At 44.9% G+C, this 20,208-nt stretch overlaps 1 protein-coding gene across 13 annotated transcripts in view; it reads right to left on the bottom strand.

The window, feature by feature from the left end:
• Window positions 1–20,208, bottom strand: part of LOC115152261 (protein-methionine sulfoxide oxidase mical2b) — a 73,105-nt gene that overhangs the window by 38,663 nt on the left and 14,234 nt on the right. For all 13 annotated transcript variants that reach the window (XM_029696944.1, XM_029696941.1, XM_029696935.1 and 10 more), the window contains 7 exons: window positions 19,141–19,348; window positions 16,014–16,130; window positions 14,488–14,589; window positions 13,186–13,341; window positions 8,437–8,537; window positions 7,310–7,567; window positions 909–1,024 (listed from right to left, as the gene is read on the bottom strand). In XM_029696944.1, coding sequence (XP_029552804.1) covers window positions 909–1,024; window positions 7,310–7,567; window positions 8,437–8,537; window positions 13,186–13,341; window positions 14,488–14,589; window positions 16,014–16,130; window positions 19,141–19,348 — 1,058 coding nt within the window. The remainder of the gene's footprint in view (window positions 1–908; window positions 1,025–7,309; window positions 7,568–8,436; window positions 8,538–13,185; window positions 13,342–14,487; window positions 14,590–16,013; window positions 16,131–19,140; window positions 19,349–20,208) is intronic.

A 20,208-nucleotide genomic window follows, 5' to 3' on the forward strand; every position in this document is an offset into this window, starting at 1 on the left:
CATTCATTTTCTGTTAAAACCAGAGCAACAGATTATTGTCCCACAGTATGACAGGTAAACACAAAATCACCATAACTTCCACTAATAGGATAACCAAACATTTCTAACATGTAGCAACATGGATCTAATCAATTTGAATGTAGACACCTGACAGCAATTTTTTCCAAAGTCCAGCATCTCTCCAAACCTGGATTAATAAAATGTCAAAAATAATACATTTTTTGTACTTTTACCCCTTTTTTTCCCCAATTTCGCGATATCCTATTGGTAGTTACAGTCTTGTCCCATCGCTGCAACTCTCCTATGGACTTGGGAGAGGCGAAGGTCGAGACCCTGCCAAGCCACACTGCTCATTTAACGCGGAAGCCAGCCGCACCAACGTGTCGGAGGAAACACCGCCCAGCAGGCGGCCGAAGTCAGCGCGCAGGCGGCCGAAGTCAGCGCGCAGGCGGCCGAAGTCAGCGCGCAGGCGGCCGAAGTCAGCGCGCAGGCGGCCGAAGTCAGCGCGCAGGCGGCCGAAGTCAGCGCGCAGGCGGCCGAAGTCAGCGCGCAGGCGGCCGAAGTCAGCGCGCAGGGTCAGCGCGCAGGCGGCCGAAGTCAGCGCGCAGGCGGCCGAAGTCAGCGCGCAGGCGGCCGAAGTCAGCGCGCAGGCGGCCGAAGTCAGCGCGCAGGCGGCCGAAGTCAGCTACAAGGAGTCGCTAGAGCGCGATAGGACAAGGAGGTCACGGCCGGCCAAACCCTCCCCTAAACCGGACAACGCTGGGCCAATTGTACGCCGCCTCATGGGTCTCCCGGTCACAGCCAGCTGTGAGACAGCCCGGGATCGAACCCGGGTCTGTAGTGACTGCTGCGCCACTCGGGAGGCCGTCAATAGAATCTCATATGTAAACATCTCTATCCTACTGTACCTTTCTGCCAGGATCTCCAGATGGGCCTTGCCCTGCGCCCAGCCCCTCACCATCCACACCGTGTCAAAGGCAGCCAGGAACCCTCTAGCACAGCCTGTCCCCGTGGGCCAGAAGGGCTGAAGACAGAGAGAACATGGGTCAACACACTACGCTCATACAAAGCAGGAGACACAGTAATTGTTCAGCGACAACAAGCAAGCAATGTTCTCAAACTGCCTAAAGGGAATATGTGTGGGAAGAAAAATGCTCATCTGATCTACTGTAAGAAGAGCTGAAAAAAAATTGTTCTATAAATAAGGACAAGCCACAAACATCAATGTTGCTCTTGCTGCTGGTGATTCTCTGATCCACCTCTACGCAGCCGACACCATTCTGTATTATTCTGGCCCCTCTTTGGACACTTAACTAACCTCCAGACGAGCTTCAATGCCATACAACTCTCCTTCCGTGGCCTCCAACTGCTCTTAAACGCAAGTAAAACTAAATGCATGCCATTCAATCGATCACTGCCCGCACCTGCTCGCCCGTCCAGCATCACTACTCTGGACGGCTCTGACTTAGAATACGTGGACAACTACAAATACCTGCATGTCTGGTTAGACTGTAAACTCTCCTTCCAGACTCACATTAAGCATCTCCAATCCAAAATTAAATCTAGAATTGGCTTCCTATATCGCAACAAAGCATCCTTCACTCATGCTGCCAAACATACCCTCGTAAAACTGACCATCCTACCGATCCTCGACTTCGGTGATGTCATCTGTAAAATAGCCTCCAACACTCTACTCAACAAACTGGATGCAGTCTATCACAGTGCCATCCGTTTTGTCACCAAAGCCCCATACACTACCCACCATTGCGACCTGTATGCTCTCGTTGGTTGGCCCTCGCTTCATACTTGTCGCCAAACGCACTGGCTACAGGTTATCTACAAGTCTCTGCTAGGTAAAGCCCCGCCTTATCTCAGCTCACTGGTCACCATAGTAGCACCCACTCGTAGCACGTGCTCCAGCAGGTATATCTCACTGGTCACCCCCAAAGCCAATTCCTCCTTTGGTCATCTTTCCTTCCAGTTCTCTGCTGCCAATGACTGGAACGAACTGCAAAAATCTCTGAAGCTGGAGACTCATATCTCCCTCACTAGCTTTAAGCACCAGCTGTCAGAGCAGCTCACAGATCACTGCACATAGCCCATCTGTAAACAGCCCATCTACCTACCTCATCCCCATACTGTATTTATTTATTTTGCTCCTTTGCACCCCAGTATCTCTACTTGCACATTCATCTTCTGCACATCTACCATTCCAGTGTTAAATTGCTATATTGTAATTACTTTACCACCATGGCCTATTTATTGCCTTAACTTACCTCATTTGCACTCACTGTATATAGACTTTTTGTTTTCTTTTGTTCTACTGTATTATTGACTATGTTTTGTTTATTCCATGTGTAACTCTGTTGTATGTGTCGAATTGCTATGCTTTATCTTGGCCAGGTCGCAGTTGCAAATGAGAACTTGTTCTCAACTAGCCTACCTGGTTAAATAAAGGTGGAAGAGAGAAAGAAAAAAAAAAAGGACAAGCCACCTGGTACCAACAACCTGGATGCTAAGTTGGTGAGGTTGGTAGCAGAATACATTGTGACTCCAGTTTGCCACATGTTCAATTTAAGCCTAGAATATGGTGTGTGCCCTCAGACCTGGAGGGAGGCAAAGGTCATTCCGCTGCCCAAGAATAGCAGAGCACCCTTTAATGGTTCAAACAGCTGACCAATCAGCCTGTTACCAGGGCTTAGCAAACTTTTGGAAAATAATCGCGTTTGATCAAATAGTTATTTTACAACGGACTTTCAGCATGCTTGTAGGGAAGGGCACCCAACATGATCAGCACTGACACAAATAACTGAAGATTGGCTGAAAGAAATTGATAGTAAGAATATTTTGGGAGCTGTTTTGTTAGATGTCAGTACAGCTTTTGATATCATTGATCATAAACTATTGCTGAAAAAAATAACTTGTGTTATGGATTTGCATCCTCTGCCTTATCATGGATTGAGAGTTACCAATCTAATAGAACACAGAGGGTTTTCTTTAATGGAAGCCTCTAATGCAAATTCAGTTGGGTGGTGTACCGCAGGGCAGCCAGCTTGGGCCATTATTGTTTTCTGTTATTACTAATGACTTTCCAATGTCCTTGAATAAAGCTTGTGTGTCTATGAACGCTAACGACTCAAAAGTATACATGTCAGCTACGACAATAAAATGAATAACTGACTCTTAACAGAGCTTCAGTCAGTTTTAGAATGAGTAACTAGCAATAGCAACGATCCCAGGTAGATGAGACCAAAGGAGGTGTTTTGAGTGTGGCACCCGGGGTCACATGGCCTGGAATTGCCTGGCTCGAGAGGAGTCGATGCCATCAACAAGCCCCGGAATCGAGGTGGGTCACACAGTGAACTACGTCACCTCCTGTTGGGCACACCACAAATCAACTGCACCCATGGTCCCGGTGAAGGTTGACGGACACAACACGGAAGCTCTATTAAACTCTGGAAGTATGGTTACCCTCGTAACCACGAGCCTGCTGAACCAGGAGACCGAACGTGGTAGGAAGATGTGTCCCCGTGAACACAGGAAATGGACAAAGCGGTTCCCTTGTGACGCTACAAGGGAACTGCCAGATGATGGTGGGTGCCGTACCAGGAGTTGCTGGTACCTCTCCTAGTGGGACGAGACTGTTCACGGCCCTGTGGGGCACGAGCTGAGGAAGAAGGTTCGAGCCGTCTGAATATGAGAGCGAGGACGACCCATCGCCTGTGCGGCCCGGGAGCAAACGGTTGACCAACCTGTATCTACGGGTCCGGAGTCGGAGGGGGTGCCGGAACCCGACTCCCCGGGGAACCACGGGAGGAAGAGCCCAGCCTCCCCCTCCTTGATTTCAAGGGGCCAGTCGAGACACCCACTGGGGGCCAACTGAGGGGACAATTTGGGATGGCCCAGTGGGAGGACCCTAACTTGAAAGCCGCTGCAGCCCAAGTGATAGCGGTGGATGGACAGCTACTTCCGGGGGTGAGTTCCCCCCCATTTCCAAATCAAGAATAACCTTTTGTATCAGGTGTCGCGCCAACAGGGGGAACTTCGAGAGGCATTGTTGCTGCCCCGACAGTATGTGGGAACTGTTCTTCAGCTGGCCCACACCCACCTGTTGGGGGCACACCTGGGAATGGAGAAGACCCGGGAACAGATCGCCACCTGGTTCCACTGGCCCGGGATGAGGAGGGTCGTGGAAGACTACTGTCACAGCTGCCCGGAGTGTCAAATGACTGCCCCAAAGGCACACTTCCGAAACCCACTCGTCCCCCTACTGATCATCAGGGTGCCCTTTGAACGCATGGCCATGGACATAGTGGGACCCCTGGTAAAAACAGCACGAGGACACTGGTACATCCTGGTAATCGTAGACTATGCCACCCAGTATGCCGAGGCCATTCCCCTACGGGCGGCGGTGTCCAAGGGAATCGCCCGGGAGCTGTTCCACCTCTTTAGTCGGGTGGGCATCCCGAACAAGATCCTGACAGACCAAGGTACTGAGTTTGTCCCGCCTAATGAAAGATGTGTGCTCTCCTGCAGTTCAAGCATCTTTCACCCGCAGACGGATGGGCTCGCTGAGCGGTTCAATGAAACGCTCATACAAATGCTGCGAAAGGTCATCGAGCAGGACGGGAAGAACTGGGACCAACTACTACCCCACCTAATGTTCTCAACCCGAGAAGTACCCCAGCCCTCCAATGGGTTTTCCCCTTTCGAACTCCTCTATGGGAGGAGGCCACGCGGCCTACTGGACCTCGCCAAGGAGGTGTGGGAAGCCCAACTTACGCAGCGTGGTAGAGCACGTGGAGACAATGAGGGAGCAGATGACAGCCATATGGCCAGTCGTGAGGGAACATATGGAGAAGGCCCAACGCGCCCAAGCATACAATCGGGGAGCCCAGCCCCGAGAATTCCAGGTGGGAGACAGGGTGTTGGTCTTGATCCCCACGGCCAAAAGGAAGTTCCTGGCAACATGGCACGGGCCCTACGAGGTGATCGAGAAGCTGGGACCTGTCAATTACCGCACACGGCAGCCCGGGAGACAGAAACCCCAACAGATTTACCACGTGAACCTGTTGAAGAAATGGCACGAGAGTACAGCCTTGGCCGTGTTATGGTCGGGACCCAGGACGCCAACGGTACCAGTGGTGATCCTGCGCAATGAAGACCTCGACCGGGCCCAGAAGCAAGAGCTCGTCGATTGGAACACGGCGGTGTTCTCCGAGAAGCCGGGCCGCATGACCCTCATTGAACACCACATCCGTACCCGGCCCGGGGAAACGGTACGAAAGAGGTCATATCAGATTCCTGATGCCAGAAGGAAGGCCATGAAACAGGAAGTGGAGGCTATGCTGAGGATGGGGGTCGTTGAAGAGTCCCACAGTGCATGGTGCAGCCCCATCATGTTGGTGCCCAAACCGGACGGTAACCTGCGCTTCTGTAATGATTTCCGGGGTGTGAACAACATTGTTTGTTTGTTCGACGCCTACCCGATGCTGAGGGTGGATGAGCTCGTCGACCGATTGGGAAAGGCCTGGTACATCAGCACCCTTGACCTGACCAAAGGATATTGGCAGGTACCGTTGGCAGCCTCCTCCTGGGAGAAGACGGCGTTTGACACCAGACGGATTGTATCAGTACAAGGTGCTCCCGTTCAGTCTCCACAGAGCCCCTCCCACATTCCAGCGACTGATGCACAAAGTACTTCGACCACATCAGCAGTACGCAGCGGCATATTTGGATGATATCCTCATCCACAGCCAAGGTTGGGAAAAGCACCTGACGCGCCTCCAGGCGGTGCTGGACACGCTCAGATAAGCCGGGTTGACCGCGAACCCCAAGAAATGCAAACTAGCGTTCGAGGAGGTGGAGTACCTAGGGTATTTGATCGGACGGGGGAACGTCAAGCCCCAGGAGAGGAAGGTTCACGCGGTACGTGACTGGCCCGTTCCACGCACCAAGACACAGGTCAAGTCCTTCCTGGGACTGTCAGGATACTATAGCCGGTTTATCCCCAACTTTGCGGCTATAGCTTCCCCCTCACCGATCTAACCAGGGCCCGCCTCCCAAAAACAGTGAAATGGACGGATGAGACAGAAGCGGCGTTCAGCCGCCTGAAGGAAGTGCTGTGCTCCCATCCGATTCTCGTAACGCCCGATTTCCAGCTGCCGATGTTGGTCCAGACCGATGCATGTGACACGGGACTAGGGGCCGTTCTGTCCCAGATACATGATGTGGTGCTCCTCCCAATCGTGTACATCAGCCGAAAGCTGATACCCAGAGAGAAAAAAATACTCCATTGTTGAGAAAGAGTGTCTAGCGGTGAAGTGGGCGCTAGACACTCAAGTATTACCTGTTAGGTACCCACTTCACCCTGGTCACGGACCACGCAAGTGACACAAACGATGGTGGTTCTTGTCCCTTCAACGCTTCGCTTTTTCTGTTGTGCACAGGTCATTGGCGAAGCATGGAAACGTGGATGCGCTATCGCACTGATGACAGTCCCCTCCCTGACAGACCTAAGCGTACAGCAGGTCAGCCACCAGGGGGAGACTCGTCGAGGCGTTGGCTCTATCTGCTGGACGTGCCCGGTCTCGACAGGTTCTGTGGCCAGGACTAATTGGGGCTGATTGGGGATTGGTGAGTAATCAAGGGCTGATTGCTCACCAGCTGTACAAGTCCCATAAAGCTGCCAGAAGGGCAGCACACGGGAGAGATTGGGGGAGGAAAGGACTCCCGTATAGTTGGGGATGGTACCAGAGGGAGTTCAGTTTTTGATGCCCACAGGATACAGCAAGACCCGTAAGCCCAGAAGGCGGTATCTCGGAGAGGGTCTCTTGGGGGAGACCTTTTCTCTTCTTTTGGACTTTTATTTTAATAAATACCTTTGAAACTGAGCTAATTCTACCCTGTCCGATCTGTGTAGACGTTTTGACCCAACCCCCTGGTCTGCCACAGTATATTATTAATTTTATTTGTGTGTTTTTTCCCTGTTTGGACCCCAGGAAGAGTAGCTGTTGCCTTGGCAGCAGTTCATTGGGAATCCCAATAAAATACATGTACTGTTGGCGCCTGTGACTTGAGAGGCATTTAGACAAAGCTTTGAGAATTGAAATTAAATTAACAGTAATCTATACCGGTGCACCAAACGGATGAAAACGGATCTAACAGAGAGGGGAAAACCTGAAGTTGTCCAATAACAAATGCATGTCTTTGGTTTCTGCTGCAAAATAGTTTGCTCCATTTTGCTATGGTGCGACAATGTGTATTAATTTCACCCACAACATCTAGTATGAAGTAAAGCCCCCCTCACCTCCAGTAGACTGTCCCCCACCAGAGCCACCAGTAGCTGGTGTCCGCACTTCTCCCTGAACAGCGCCGCATTCTCTGAGGCGTACATGCAGGTGAAGTCGAACATGGCCACATCGGGCTGGTTGCAGTGGTTGATGGCGTAGTCCAGAGAGGGCAGCTGGTAGTTGGTGCCAAAGTCGGCAGCCTCGCGGGCGTAGGAGAGAAGAGCCTCCTGGTTCACGTTGTCTTGGCCCAGAAGCTTCTCTGTTTCAATGTAATCCTGCAGGACCAAGAAACAGGGAGGGTTGATGGAAAATGAATGGTATTGCTCCGAAAGGATCAGAGCACCACCTCTACCAGACCCTAGTTGGAGCCTACAACTGGGCCTTAAGATTTTCCTGGTCAGGTCATATGGTCAGGAAAACATCAGGGCCCTACCTACTTATTGCATGTGATCCCTCTTCATTCTGTGTAGACTAGACTGAGGTGATAGAAACCGGCCCTAAAGACTTTAGTTGCCCTAAACAGTTTTGCTCAACATTTCTGAACACGTAAGCAGACTTTGAAAAGCTACGCAGTACAAGTCTGTTTTTTTAACCAGCTGCTGAAACAAAGGGAGGTTTCACCTCAGGTAGCAAGCAATTACAGGGATTACAAGTCTACTACATTATTGTTATGGATCAGTGCCCTCACATGCAATCACCATCATATTTTATCAAACATATTTTCATTGTACAATTTAAAATGTAAGTCAAGAGCTCGCTGACAATTCGAACCAGTCAAGGCAGCAGTGCTATGATGAGAGTTTAAAGACTACACACAGAGGTCACATTCAGAGCAGGACGGATGAGGAGTCCATCTTCACTGAAGGAAAAATGAAACGAAAACGAGCCTTCAAAAGACCAGATACACACACACACACGTGCCAGATTCCTTCTCACCCAGCAACACTGTTTTTCCTCTCTCACTCCACTGTATCTTGTTCTGTGCTTTTATTCCCAGTTCAAACAAAGGGCTGAGATTTAGCACCCTCTGGCAGATAGGGCACAATTGCACAGCTGTAAATATCTGAACAGTTGGGGATTGGAAGAGTGGGGGAATGACATATGGGGAAGGTGAACACAAAGGAGCAAAACTAACACCACTCACATGAATGATGACCCCCTTGTCCAGCAGACTCTGCTTCTTTGCAGTCATCACAAAGTAGTGCGTGTTGTCTCTGTAGTACACAATGTTCTCCAGATCAATCCCTGCAACAAGACAACAAAGATGAATTAACACCTTTATGTCCATCATCATGTTGACCAGGTTGACCGTACAACCAGTGGGGTGGTTGTATTAGTTGACCAACTGTACAGTAGGGATTAGCCCAGTGGATCATGTGTCAAAATACAATGTGTATCTTGTGTATCCATGTGAGTGATGGGGCACGGCCCTTTGATTAAGTGGGGATTGGAGGGGAAGGGATTCCAGCCCGTCTTCACTGCTGAGCCAACTGTCCTCACAAAGCCAAGCAAAGAGAGAAATCAGCAGCACAGGATTCTCCATAGTGTTCTAGCATGGCAAAGCACATCTTATCTACCCGACAGGCTAGTATTCATCGTAAACACAACACTCCCTTTTTTGTAGGAGCCACACTGGTTTCATTGATTAAAACATTTTGTTTTGGTTCCCATTGGACTGATGATGACACCTAGGGAATCAGAATTCTAGACATAAATTAGCCTGGTCGCAGATCTGTTTGTGCCGTCTTGTGTGGTGGCTAATTTCTGCATTACCAAATGAGGAGAGTTAAAAACACACCAGTCCGAGTTAACTTCATCTTTAATAATTAAGATACTTTTGCAAAAGCATCTTTGACTTTCAACGATTCACCATTTCTAATGACCCGTTAAGAGTGTTAACACAATGGCTACTGAGGTCTTTATAGCAAGATCCACCCCCTTTTGACATGACACACCACAGATAGTTAGGAACGGTTCACAAAGAAAGACTGTTTACTTTAGAGAGGAGGATCTACAGCCAGATAGCATTCGCTATAAATTATCGTTCAGTTTGGTCCCTAATGACGAGGTTCTAATCTTGTCCCTGGTACTTCATAGAACAAAAACACCATTTCATCCAATGGCATATATCAATTGTCAACTCTAGATACTCCCATCTCAAGCAAACCTCCTATTGACCCCACTCCTGGACAAGCTCACTGAGGGGAGTGACCTGCGCACAGACAAATAATTGGTTCCCAATTAACCTGTTATGGATATGGGGCAGTATTTTCACGTCCGGATAAAAAGACGTACCCGATTTAATCTGATTATTACTCCTGCCCAGAAACTAGAATATGCATATAATTATTAGCTTTGGATAGAAAACACTCAAGTTTATAAAACTGTTTGAATGGTGTCTGTGAGTATAACAGAACTCATATGGCAGGCAAAAACCTGAGAAGATTCCAAACAGGAAGCGCCCTCTGACCATTTTTTGCCCTCGATCATCTCTATCCAATACAGGGGATCTCTGCTGTTACGTGACACTTCCTACGGCTCCCATGGGCTCTCAGAAGGCGGCAAAAAGCTGAATGATGTACTTCCAAGCCCTGGCTGAAAAGCTTTAGCGCATTTGCTAAGTGGTCTATCAGCGGACAATGGGACTCATGCTCGTGCACGAGACGACCCCATGTTTTTATTCTATCGTCTTTGAACGGATACAACGACTCCCGGTCGGAATATTATCGCTTTTTTACGAGAAAATTAGCATAAATTGATTTTAAAACAGCGGTTGACATGCTTCGAAGTACGGTAATGGAATATTTAGAATTTTTTTGTCACGAAATGCATCATGCTCGTAACCCTTCTTTACCATTCAGATAGTGTCTTGAACGCACAAACAAAACGCCGCTGTTTGGATATAACTATGGATTATTTGGGACCAAACCAACATTTGTTATTGAAGTAGAAGTCCTGGGAGTGCATTCTGACGAAGAACACCAAAGGTAATCAAACTTTTCTAATAGTAAATCGGAGTTTGGTGAAGGCTAAACTTGCTGGGTGTCTAAATAGCTAGCCCTGTGATGCCGGGCTATCTACTGAGAATATTGCAAAAAGTGCTTTCACCGAAAAGCTATTTTAAAAATCGGACATATCGAGTGCATAGAGGAGTTCTGTATCTATAATTCTTAAAATAATTGTTATGTTTTTTGTGAACGTTTATCGTGAGTAATTTAGTAAATTCACCGGAGGTTTGCGGGGGTATGCTAGTTCTGAACGTCACATGCTAATGTAAAAAAGCTGGTTTTTGATATAAATATGAACTTGATTGAACAAAACATGCATGCATTGTATAACATAATGTCCTAGGGTTGTCATCTGATGAAGATCAAAGGTTAGTGCTGCATTTAGCTGTGGTTTTGTTTTTTGTGACATTATATGCTAGCTTGAAAAATGGGTGTCTGATTATTTCTGTCTGGGTACTCTGCTGACATAATCTAATGTTTTGCTTTCGCTGTAAAGCCTTTTTGAAATCGGACAGTGTGGTTAGATAAAGGAGAGTCTTGTCTTTAATCACGCCATCCCTTCACATGGTTTAACCTGTTGAGGTGTAGGGGGCAGTATTTTCACGGCCGGATGAAAAACGTACCCAAATTAAACTGGTTACTACTCTGGCCCAGAAACTAGAATATAAATATTATTAGTAGATTTGGATAGAAAACACTAAAGTTTCTAAAACTGTTTGAATGGTGTCTGAGTATAACAGAACTCATGTGGCAGGCAAAAACCTGAGAAAAATCCAACCAGGAAGTGGAAAGTCTGAGAATTGTAGTTCTTCTTTTGATTCTCTATCGAAACTACAGTTTCTGTGGGGTCACGTTGCACTTCCTAAGGCTTCCATTGGCTGTCAACAGCCTTCAGAAAGTTCTTTCAGCATTCTCCTGTCACTGGGCAGATTTTTTATTTCACCTTTATTTAAGCAGGTAGGCAAGTTGAGAACAAGTTCTCATTTACAATTGCGACCTGGCCAAGATAAAGCAAAGCAGTTCGACAACATACAAAAACAGAGTTACACATGGAGTAAAACAACATACAATCAATGATACAGTAGAAAGAAATAAGACTATATACAATGTGAGCAAATGATGTGAGATAAGGGAGGTAAAGGCAAAAAAGGCCATGGTGGCAGAGTAAATAAAGTATAGCAAGTAAAACACTGGAATGGTAGATTTGTTATTTGAAGAAAGTTCAAAGTTAAAATATAAATAATATGGTGCAAAGGAGCAAAAATAAATAAAATAAATAAAGTAGGGGAAGAGGTAGTAGTTTGGGCTAAATTATAGATGGGCTATGTACAGGTGCAGTGATCTGGGAGCTGCTCTGATAGCTGGTGCTTAAAGCTAGTGAGGGAGATAAGTGTTTCCAGTTTCAGAGATTTTTGTAGTTCGTTCCAGATAAAAGGAGCTCAGTCAATCAGTGGACTGCCTGTGGACAAAGGGATTGGATATGCGCGATCCCGCAAGCGCGCCGTTCCTTTTTCTTCTTGAATGAATATGCCATTGTCCGGTTGGAATATTATCGCAATTTTACGTTAAAAATACCATAAAGATTGATTTTAAACAGCATTTGACATGCTTCTAAGTACGGTAATGGAACATTTTGACTTTGTCTCTGGTACCGCGCTCGAGCGTTATGCCTTTGGATAGTGCTCTGTACGCACGAACAAAACGGAGATATTTGGACATAAATATGGATTATTTCGAACAAAAACTAAATTTCTTGTGGAAGTAGCAGTCCTGGGAGTGCATTCTGACAAAGATCAGCAAAGGTAAGAGAATATTTATCATACTAATTCTGAGTTTAGGTGACCCCGAACTTGGCGGGTGTCTGTATAGCTTGCTGTGATGGTGAGCTATGTACTCAGAATATTGAAAAATGTGCTTTCTCCGTAAAGCTATTTTAAAATCTGACAAAGCGGTTGCATCCAGGAGTAGTCTATCTATAATTCTTTAAATAATTGTTATATATTTTGTCAACGTTTATGATGAGTCTTTTTGTAAATTTATGTGTTTTGGTGGGAATACATTTTCTGAACATTACGCGGCAATGTAAAATGCTGTTTTTTGATATAAATATGAACTTGATTGAACAAAACATGCATGTATTGTATAACAATGTCCTAGGAGTGTCATCTGATGAAGATCGTCAAAGGTTAGTGCTTCATTTAGCTGCGTTTTGGGTTTTATTGACACATGTCCTTGCTTGGAAAATGGCTGTGTGATTATTTGTGTCTATGTACTCTCCTAACATAATGTAATGTTTTGCTTTCGCTGTAAAGCCTTTTTGAAATCGGACAATGTGGTTACATCAAGGAGAAGTGCATCTTTACAATGGTGTAAAATAGTTGTATGTTTGAGAAAGTTGAATTATGACATTTTGTTGTTTTGAATTTGCCGCCCTGATATTTCACTGGCTGTGTCCTGGCTGCGTCCCACGTAGCCCATGGAAGTTAAGAATAGGTAAAGACACACATATGAAGACAATATTTCATTCTGTCCTCCTCTCTTGCTGATATTCTGCATAGCAACAGACACATGTAAAAAAAACAAGTCTGACCTCTCCCCTCTCTGGGCCCCAAGTGACTGAGCCCCAGCTAAGGGAAACGTACAACTGAAAGACACCAGAGTCCAAAGGACACTTTCTAATGACAAGTATCTCACATAAGCATATTATACTAATAAAACATCTTAATTATCTATGTTACCCAACTAATTCTGATTCATCCACCATACTTGACAACTATGGTCATTGGCAAGATGGTACAAAGAGATCACGGACCAGGCTATAGGTCGTCGCCCTGGAGAAGGGTAAATGCAGGAGTGTTGGGGGTCAGGTTTGGTAGAGGACTCACCTGTCTCCTCTTTGAGCTCCAGGAAGAACTTCTGGTTGAAGATGAAGGCCACTCCGCTGATCTCCTCCACCTTGGCCTCGGCCGTGGTGTTCCTGTTGACAAAGTTGGCTGTGATGGCGATGGCCAGCTTACCCCGGAACTCCTTCCTCTTGAAACCTGAGGAGAAAGTAGTTATTGTTCTGCTAAGGACACTTAACATTTTGGAAGTTAATATTTTTATTTTGTTTTAAAACTGGGTCACATTGATTTATTACATAGAGTAATAATTTGATTGTATTGTTCTTATAGCACCATGTAATAAACAGTCATGAAGGTTCAGATTATGCAACAAAAAAAAAAAGAAAACTATGGTAGAATTGCATTACAAAATACTACCTTTGAACTTTGAGTAATAATTGTCTGGGTGATGATTTACCCATTTTCTTTCCTTTTTAGGTGCAGTCAGACTATGCTCAAGACTGATGCCAATACTGTAATTGACTTTCACCTGTCACATGACCAGGGCCAGTGTGTAAACAAGCAGTTTATCTTCTCAGGCTCCCAGGTAGACCTGTAGGCAAAGTGTTCTGATGCAGTTCAAATGTTACCAGTGCTAACTAGAGGTAACTGCAGATGAAGAGTAGTAGTCACTACCAGGGGTGCAACTTTGGTTTTATAAGTATTTATAACATAATTAAAAAAATAATAATAATAATTATCCAGTCGGATAAAACTCCAAACAACCTACAAAAGTACTCGGAGGTGTCTGCATGGTCCTAAAGCACACCATTGCTTCGTTTTGTATCACATTCCAATGATATAACTGGGGGGGGGGGACAAAAATGAAATTTCAGAATGTGGGGGGGTCGTCCCCAGTGAAAGTTGCACCCCTGGTCACTACAATCAAAACCAGTCAGTCAACGTGCCCTTGGAGTGCAGCTCAAACTGTGTCAACAGGAAGGATTTGGAGCTAAAAAGGAGCGTTGCACCATCTCGCCCCAACTCGGCAACATCGGTTCCTATAAAATGAATGACTTGTGCTTTGAACCATAGCTTTAAAGGGCTCCCTAAACGTATGCTAGAAGCAATCCACCTTGTAAACTTGCATGCATTCCCTCAGGCATGTTTCCTCTCAAATACTGTAACACCTTGTTTGTGTGCATTTCTATTGGACTTTCTCAGTCTAGTATTTTATGGCTATGAGTGAAACTCTATAGTTAAAAATTTTCAGGTGTGTAACTTTTAGCTGTGCACCAAGAGTTTCCCAGCCTCATGTTAATGTTATTGTTTGATTGTTTTAACATCTCCATCATGTGTTCTCACCATCTAACGTGTTTCTGCGTCCATCCGCACCGATCACCACGTCAAATTCAAAGTCAGTGAGGGGGTGGTTTGATGGTCTAATCTCAGCTCTCCATCCAGGCCCTGGAAAAAGGAGAAGATAAAGTATTAGACAAGCGTTCTGAGACAGCAACAAGTCATATGAATACAGCAATATATTGTAAACGTTTCCTATTATCCATGAGTGTTAAGGTTTCATCGGAGTTTGTTATTGGATGACGAGTCATTACATGGTGCTTTTAGGTTAAATACATAGCTAAGTTGTCTGCAACTATTTATTTTATTTGTATTTAACTAGGCAAGTCAGTTAAGAACAATGACTGCCTACCCCGGCCAAACCCGGACGACGCTGGGTCAATTGTGCGCCGCCCTATGGGACTCCCAATCACGGCTGGATGTGATACATCCTGGATTCGAACCAGGGACGGTAGTGACGCCTCCTGCACTGAGATGCAGTGTCTTAGACTGCCGTGCCACTCGGGAGCCCATATAGCTGGAGTCTTGCTGGGGGTTTGTAATCTTTCACAATGCAACATGGTAAGTGGCAATGATGCAGAATGAAAACAGTGACCCTCTCCATATCAGCTCAACACTCGTGCCACAGTCTTACAGAAACGCCTACACCACATTCTCCTGAGGTACCCCCTGAAGGACACGGTCACTGCTGCAGAGAAGGACACATTGCAACCCTAAATTTAGGCTAGTCTTCCATCTCGGTCTTCTTCTATATTTATCAGTCTAGTGACAAGTCTGCCACCACATGCTACTCAAGAAATAACTGGGAGAAAAACAGGACGCTTGTTTAAATCCAATGTTCAAAATAAAAAAAAATAATAATAAAAAAAAGAATGGGACAGTTGGTAAGCTTAGGGACTCTGAAGAACAGCTTCATAAATATACAATGGGCTTGTTTTTGGCATCAACTCAAATTAGGCAAGCAACATTGCAAGCTGATAATTCGCAGAATAACAAATGTAAAAAGCAGATATGACAAATATGCAAGCATGAAATAACAGTAAAATTGTAAACACAGCTGTTTAGTGATGATTGCCATGGACATGTTTACATGGCATGGGGGCTAGGGTTGTGACGGTCATGGAATTTTGAATGATGGTTGTTGTTCAGCCAAATGACCCGCGGCCACCAATAATCATTTGAATAGCAAAATAAATGAAGCAAAAAAGTATGTGCTGCTGCAGGGAGGGGGGCATTGTCTAAGCAACCAAAGACTTGTTTGCTACACCATTTTACCCCTGAAACAGACTCAACAGCCCAAATGGTGGTGTGTGTGGGGGGAGGTTCATAATGTGGGGGGGGTTCATGACGTTCTCCATCCATAAATTGTAGGTTACACAATTATACGGTACTTGTGCTTGCCCTAATGGAGGTTTGAAGTTCTGAAACGTCCTTTCACAGACTGATGCTGGACCTGATACCACTGGGTCGGATTCAAAAGTGTAGGGACAGAAAGCTGTATTTTCTGGAAAAATTTAAAGATATAAAGTTACCTTCATTCTCCTGGTTGTCCGGTGGTTCCAACAGTTTAACAAACTCCACGTTGACATGGACCTCCACTCCCACGATGAGGGAGACCTTCAGCAGCATGAGCTGGAGCTGGCGAATACCTTCATAGACAAACAGATCAGGTATATTTAAAAGTGGCAGTGCGGTTAAAAAAAAAAGAAGTGATTTTACTGATACAGTATTTTCCCCATTATGAAAAAGGCCTTTTTGTGTAAGAGCAGTTTTAAAAAAAATCCAGGATTTTCAGCCTGTTCAGGTGGGATGGAGTTTTTGGCCCAGGTCATATCACAATCTGATCAGATTATTCTGACCACCATCATCATTTTTTATTTGCATCCTCCTACTTTGAAGGCGTAAGAAGGGCAGGCTCTAGAGTCTAAATGATCCTATCCGCTGTTAGATTCGAAATAAGCTCACGAACAGCTAGTAAAGCTCAAACCAAGTTTATTCACCAACTGGGTATCACAGCTGCCTAAGACAAAGCCTTACACATCTAGACAACCAATACATCCGTTGCTAGACAGGATTTAACGTATGCCTGTTCTTTCTCACTTCATCTGACCTGACCTCGGCCCAAATTCCTCACTCCTCCCTATCTCACAGCTGTCCTACCTTATCTGTTGACTGAAACCAGACTGTGGCCCTTCTCTCCACAGGATACCTAATATCTAACAATAACATGTTCCGACAGAATGTAAACTTTCTGCATTACCCTCTCTCCCTCAGTAACATGAATAAGGATTTTTCAAGTTTAGAAGTCAGTACCCATCACCGCCAATCAGGGTCTTTTATGTAAATATATTTACATTTGTATCGACATGCCCACACAATCAGACTGAGCATTTCAATGGCAAAATGAGGCTCAGGGAAATAAATGATAAAACGTGTTATTTTCATGAAATAAAGTGATTTGTTAGACAGTGATCATTTAAAAAAAAAAACTGCATGGGGGCTTTAACACATATCCATCAACACACAGTCTCCAATAACCTGTGGCCTGGTTAGTGAAATGCCACATGACTGATTCCATTCTGAGGTATAGGTGTAGTTAGCTAGCAGCTGGTAAGTCTGTTTTCAACTTCATAAGTTAACGTGAGAAGCAGTATTTATGGCCCTGATAAGACACCAGAAGGTCACTTTATCTGGCAGCAGTGGTTTGTAAAACACACAGCATTTGCATTTATGGGCTCCTCCACTTCGCATGTTATCTAAGGCAAGGAAGTAGCAGGGAGATGAAAAACGCTCTCACACAAGCATCAGATTTCTCGGCAGAGCAACCTGGATATACAATCCCAGTCAAATGTTTGGACACACCTACTCCAATGGTTTTTCTCTATATTTACTATTTTCTACATTTGTAGAATAATAGTGAAGACATCAAAACTATGAAATAACACACACGGAATCATGTAGTAACCAACAAAACATTTAAAGAGTTAAACAAATCAAAATATATTTCATGTTTGAAGAATCTTGACAGCTTTGCACACTCTTGGCATTCTCTCAACCAGCTTAATGAGGTAGTCACCTGGAATGCATTTCAATTAACAGGTGTGCCTTATTAATTTGAGGAATTTCTTTCCTTCTTAATGTGTTTGAGCCAATCAGTTGTCCTGTGACAAGGTAGGGGTGGTATACAGTATAGCCCTATTTGGTAAAATACCAAGTCCATGTTATGGAAAGAACAGCTCAAATAAGCAAAGAGAAATGACAGTCCATCAGTACTTTAAGACATGAAGGTCAGTCAGTGCGGAACATTTCTTCAAGTACTGTCGCAAAAACCATCAAGAGCTACAATGAAACTGTCTCATGACACCGCCACAGGAAAGGAAGACCCAGAGTTACCTCTGCTGCAGTTGTTAAGTTAATTAGAGTTACCAGCCTCAGAAATTGCAGCCCAAATAAATGCTTCAGAGTTCAAGTCACAGACACATCTCAACATCAACTCACAGAGGAGATTGCGTGAACCAGGCCTTCATGGTCAACTTGCTGCAAAGAAATCACCAATAAGAAGACTTGCTTCAGCCAAGAAACACAAGCAATGGACATTAGACCAGTGGACATTTTTGGTTCCAACCGCACGTCTTTGTGAGAAGCAGAGTAGGTGAACGGATGATCTCTGCATGTGTGGTTCCCACTGTGAAGCATGGAGGAGGTGTGATGGTGCTTTGCTGCAGACACTGTCAGTGATTTATTTAAAATTCACGGCACACTACTACAACATTCTACTGCGATATGCCATCCCATCTAGTTTATGCTTTATAGGACTATTATTTGTTTTTCAACAAGACAATGACCCAACACACCTCCAGACTATGTAAGGGCTATTTGACCAAGAAGGAGAGTGATGGAGTGCTGCATCAGATGACCTGGCCTCCATTTTTTTTATACACATCTTTATTTAAACTAGACAAGTCAGTTAAGAACAAATTCTTGTTTACAATGACTGCCTACAGCAGCTAAACCCGGACTATACTGGGCCAATTGTCGGCCGCTCTATAGGACTCCCAATCACAGCCGGTTGTGATACCCTGGTTCGAATCCAGGCTGTGTCTGTAGTGAAGCCTCTAGCATTGAGATGCAGTGCCTTAGACTGCTGCGCCACTTGGGATGAGTTGGACTGCAGAGTGAAGGAAAAGCAGCCAACAAGTGCTCAGCATGTGTGTGAACTCCTTCAATACTGTTGAAAAAGCATTCCTGGTGAAGCTGATTGAGAGAATGCCAAGTGTGCAAAGCTGTCATCGAGGCAAAGGGTGGCTACTTTGAAAAATATATTAGGATTTGTTTAACACTTTTTTGGTTACTACATGATTCCATATGTGTTATTTCATAGTTGAGGTCTTCACTATTATTCTACAATGTAGAAAATAGTTAAAAGGAAAACCCTTGAATGAGTAGGTGTTTAAACTTTTTTCTTGACTGGTAATGTACATTGAAAATCTAACTGAAGAACATGGGAGTGACAGAGGGACAGACCATGTAACAATGTTACCATATGAAAAATACCTTAGTTTGTTTTCCCCAGCAGAACACCAAAACAAGGAAGAATAATATTACTTAACATAATTCCCAATGAGATAAGAATGACATTACGAAAAGTATGAAACTTACTGATGTGGTCTATGGCTCCGGCACAAAATTTGCCATAGAACTTCTTCGCCCCGAGGCCCCTGAGGTCGTGGATGGTGTAGGGCCACAGGTGGAGCACGTTGTTTCTGGAGAAGGTGTCCCTCTTCTCAATCACCACCACCTTGGCCCCCAGCAGAGCCAGCTCGATGGCTGTGCGCAGGCCACAGGGCCCTCCTCCAATGATCAAAGACTGGGCGGGGGGGGCGGAGGAGAACAAGAGCCACATCAGTGTACAGTAGAAACTGTAATTAAACACAACCAAGGTAAACTGTTGCAAAGGTGACATGAAGTGTGATTACAGAAAATGTGATCAGCACCATCGAAGGCGTTCACCTCTTCTATATAAGTTATATTGTATTGCAACCTCTGGAATACTGTTGCATGGTTTGTTTAACTTTACAATCAATGTTTTTTTGTCTGGCATTCATTTTAAAGTGAAAAATACGAGTTTCAGCACCATTCTGTTAACATGGAGTTGCCCCCATTGTAAACATGCTAGAAAAAGTGGATATAAAGATTATATATATATATTTTTTTAACAGTCTGCCTTCTTTGTTCCAATTCTTTGCATAAATCAGCAAATCTCACAACAAAATGTATTTTGGTAGGTTTCATATGTGAGGAGGTTTAATCATGCTTTCTTTGTTTAAAATGTTCCCATAGACGTGTGCAGCGTAGCTTTTAATTTCTCCACATTGCTCACAAGCATCTACCAGCTGGGTGTGCAGGGATATCACATCTCAAGACAGTGAAACACGATAAGAGACACGCTCCGTTTCACCTGCATCACAACATTACCATGAAAGACAAGTCACATTATGAAGTTACTGTACAGCTAGTACTCTAACATACTCTAAACCATATAACTAAATAGAACACAGTTTATATATGCGCTTCTGTTTTACACTGTAGTATGGAGGGACATAACATTTATCTACACTTCCATTTTCCAGACTGTTACAAATCTACACAGGGGGATGGAACATTTCCCTGTGGGCTATTTGAATAGTTAGGCCTTTATCGTTATATTAACCAATTTACCACCTGTTG

Source organism: Salmo trutta, chromosome 17 (genome assembly GCF_901001165.1).
Source record: "Salmo trutta chromosome 17, fSalTru1.1, whole genome shotgun sequence".
Taxonomy (NCBI): domain Eukaryota; kingdom Metazoa; phylum Chordata; class Actinopteri; order Salmoniformes; family Salmonidae; genus Salmo; species Salmo trutta.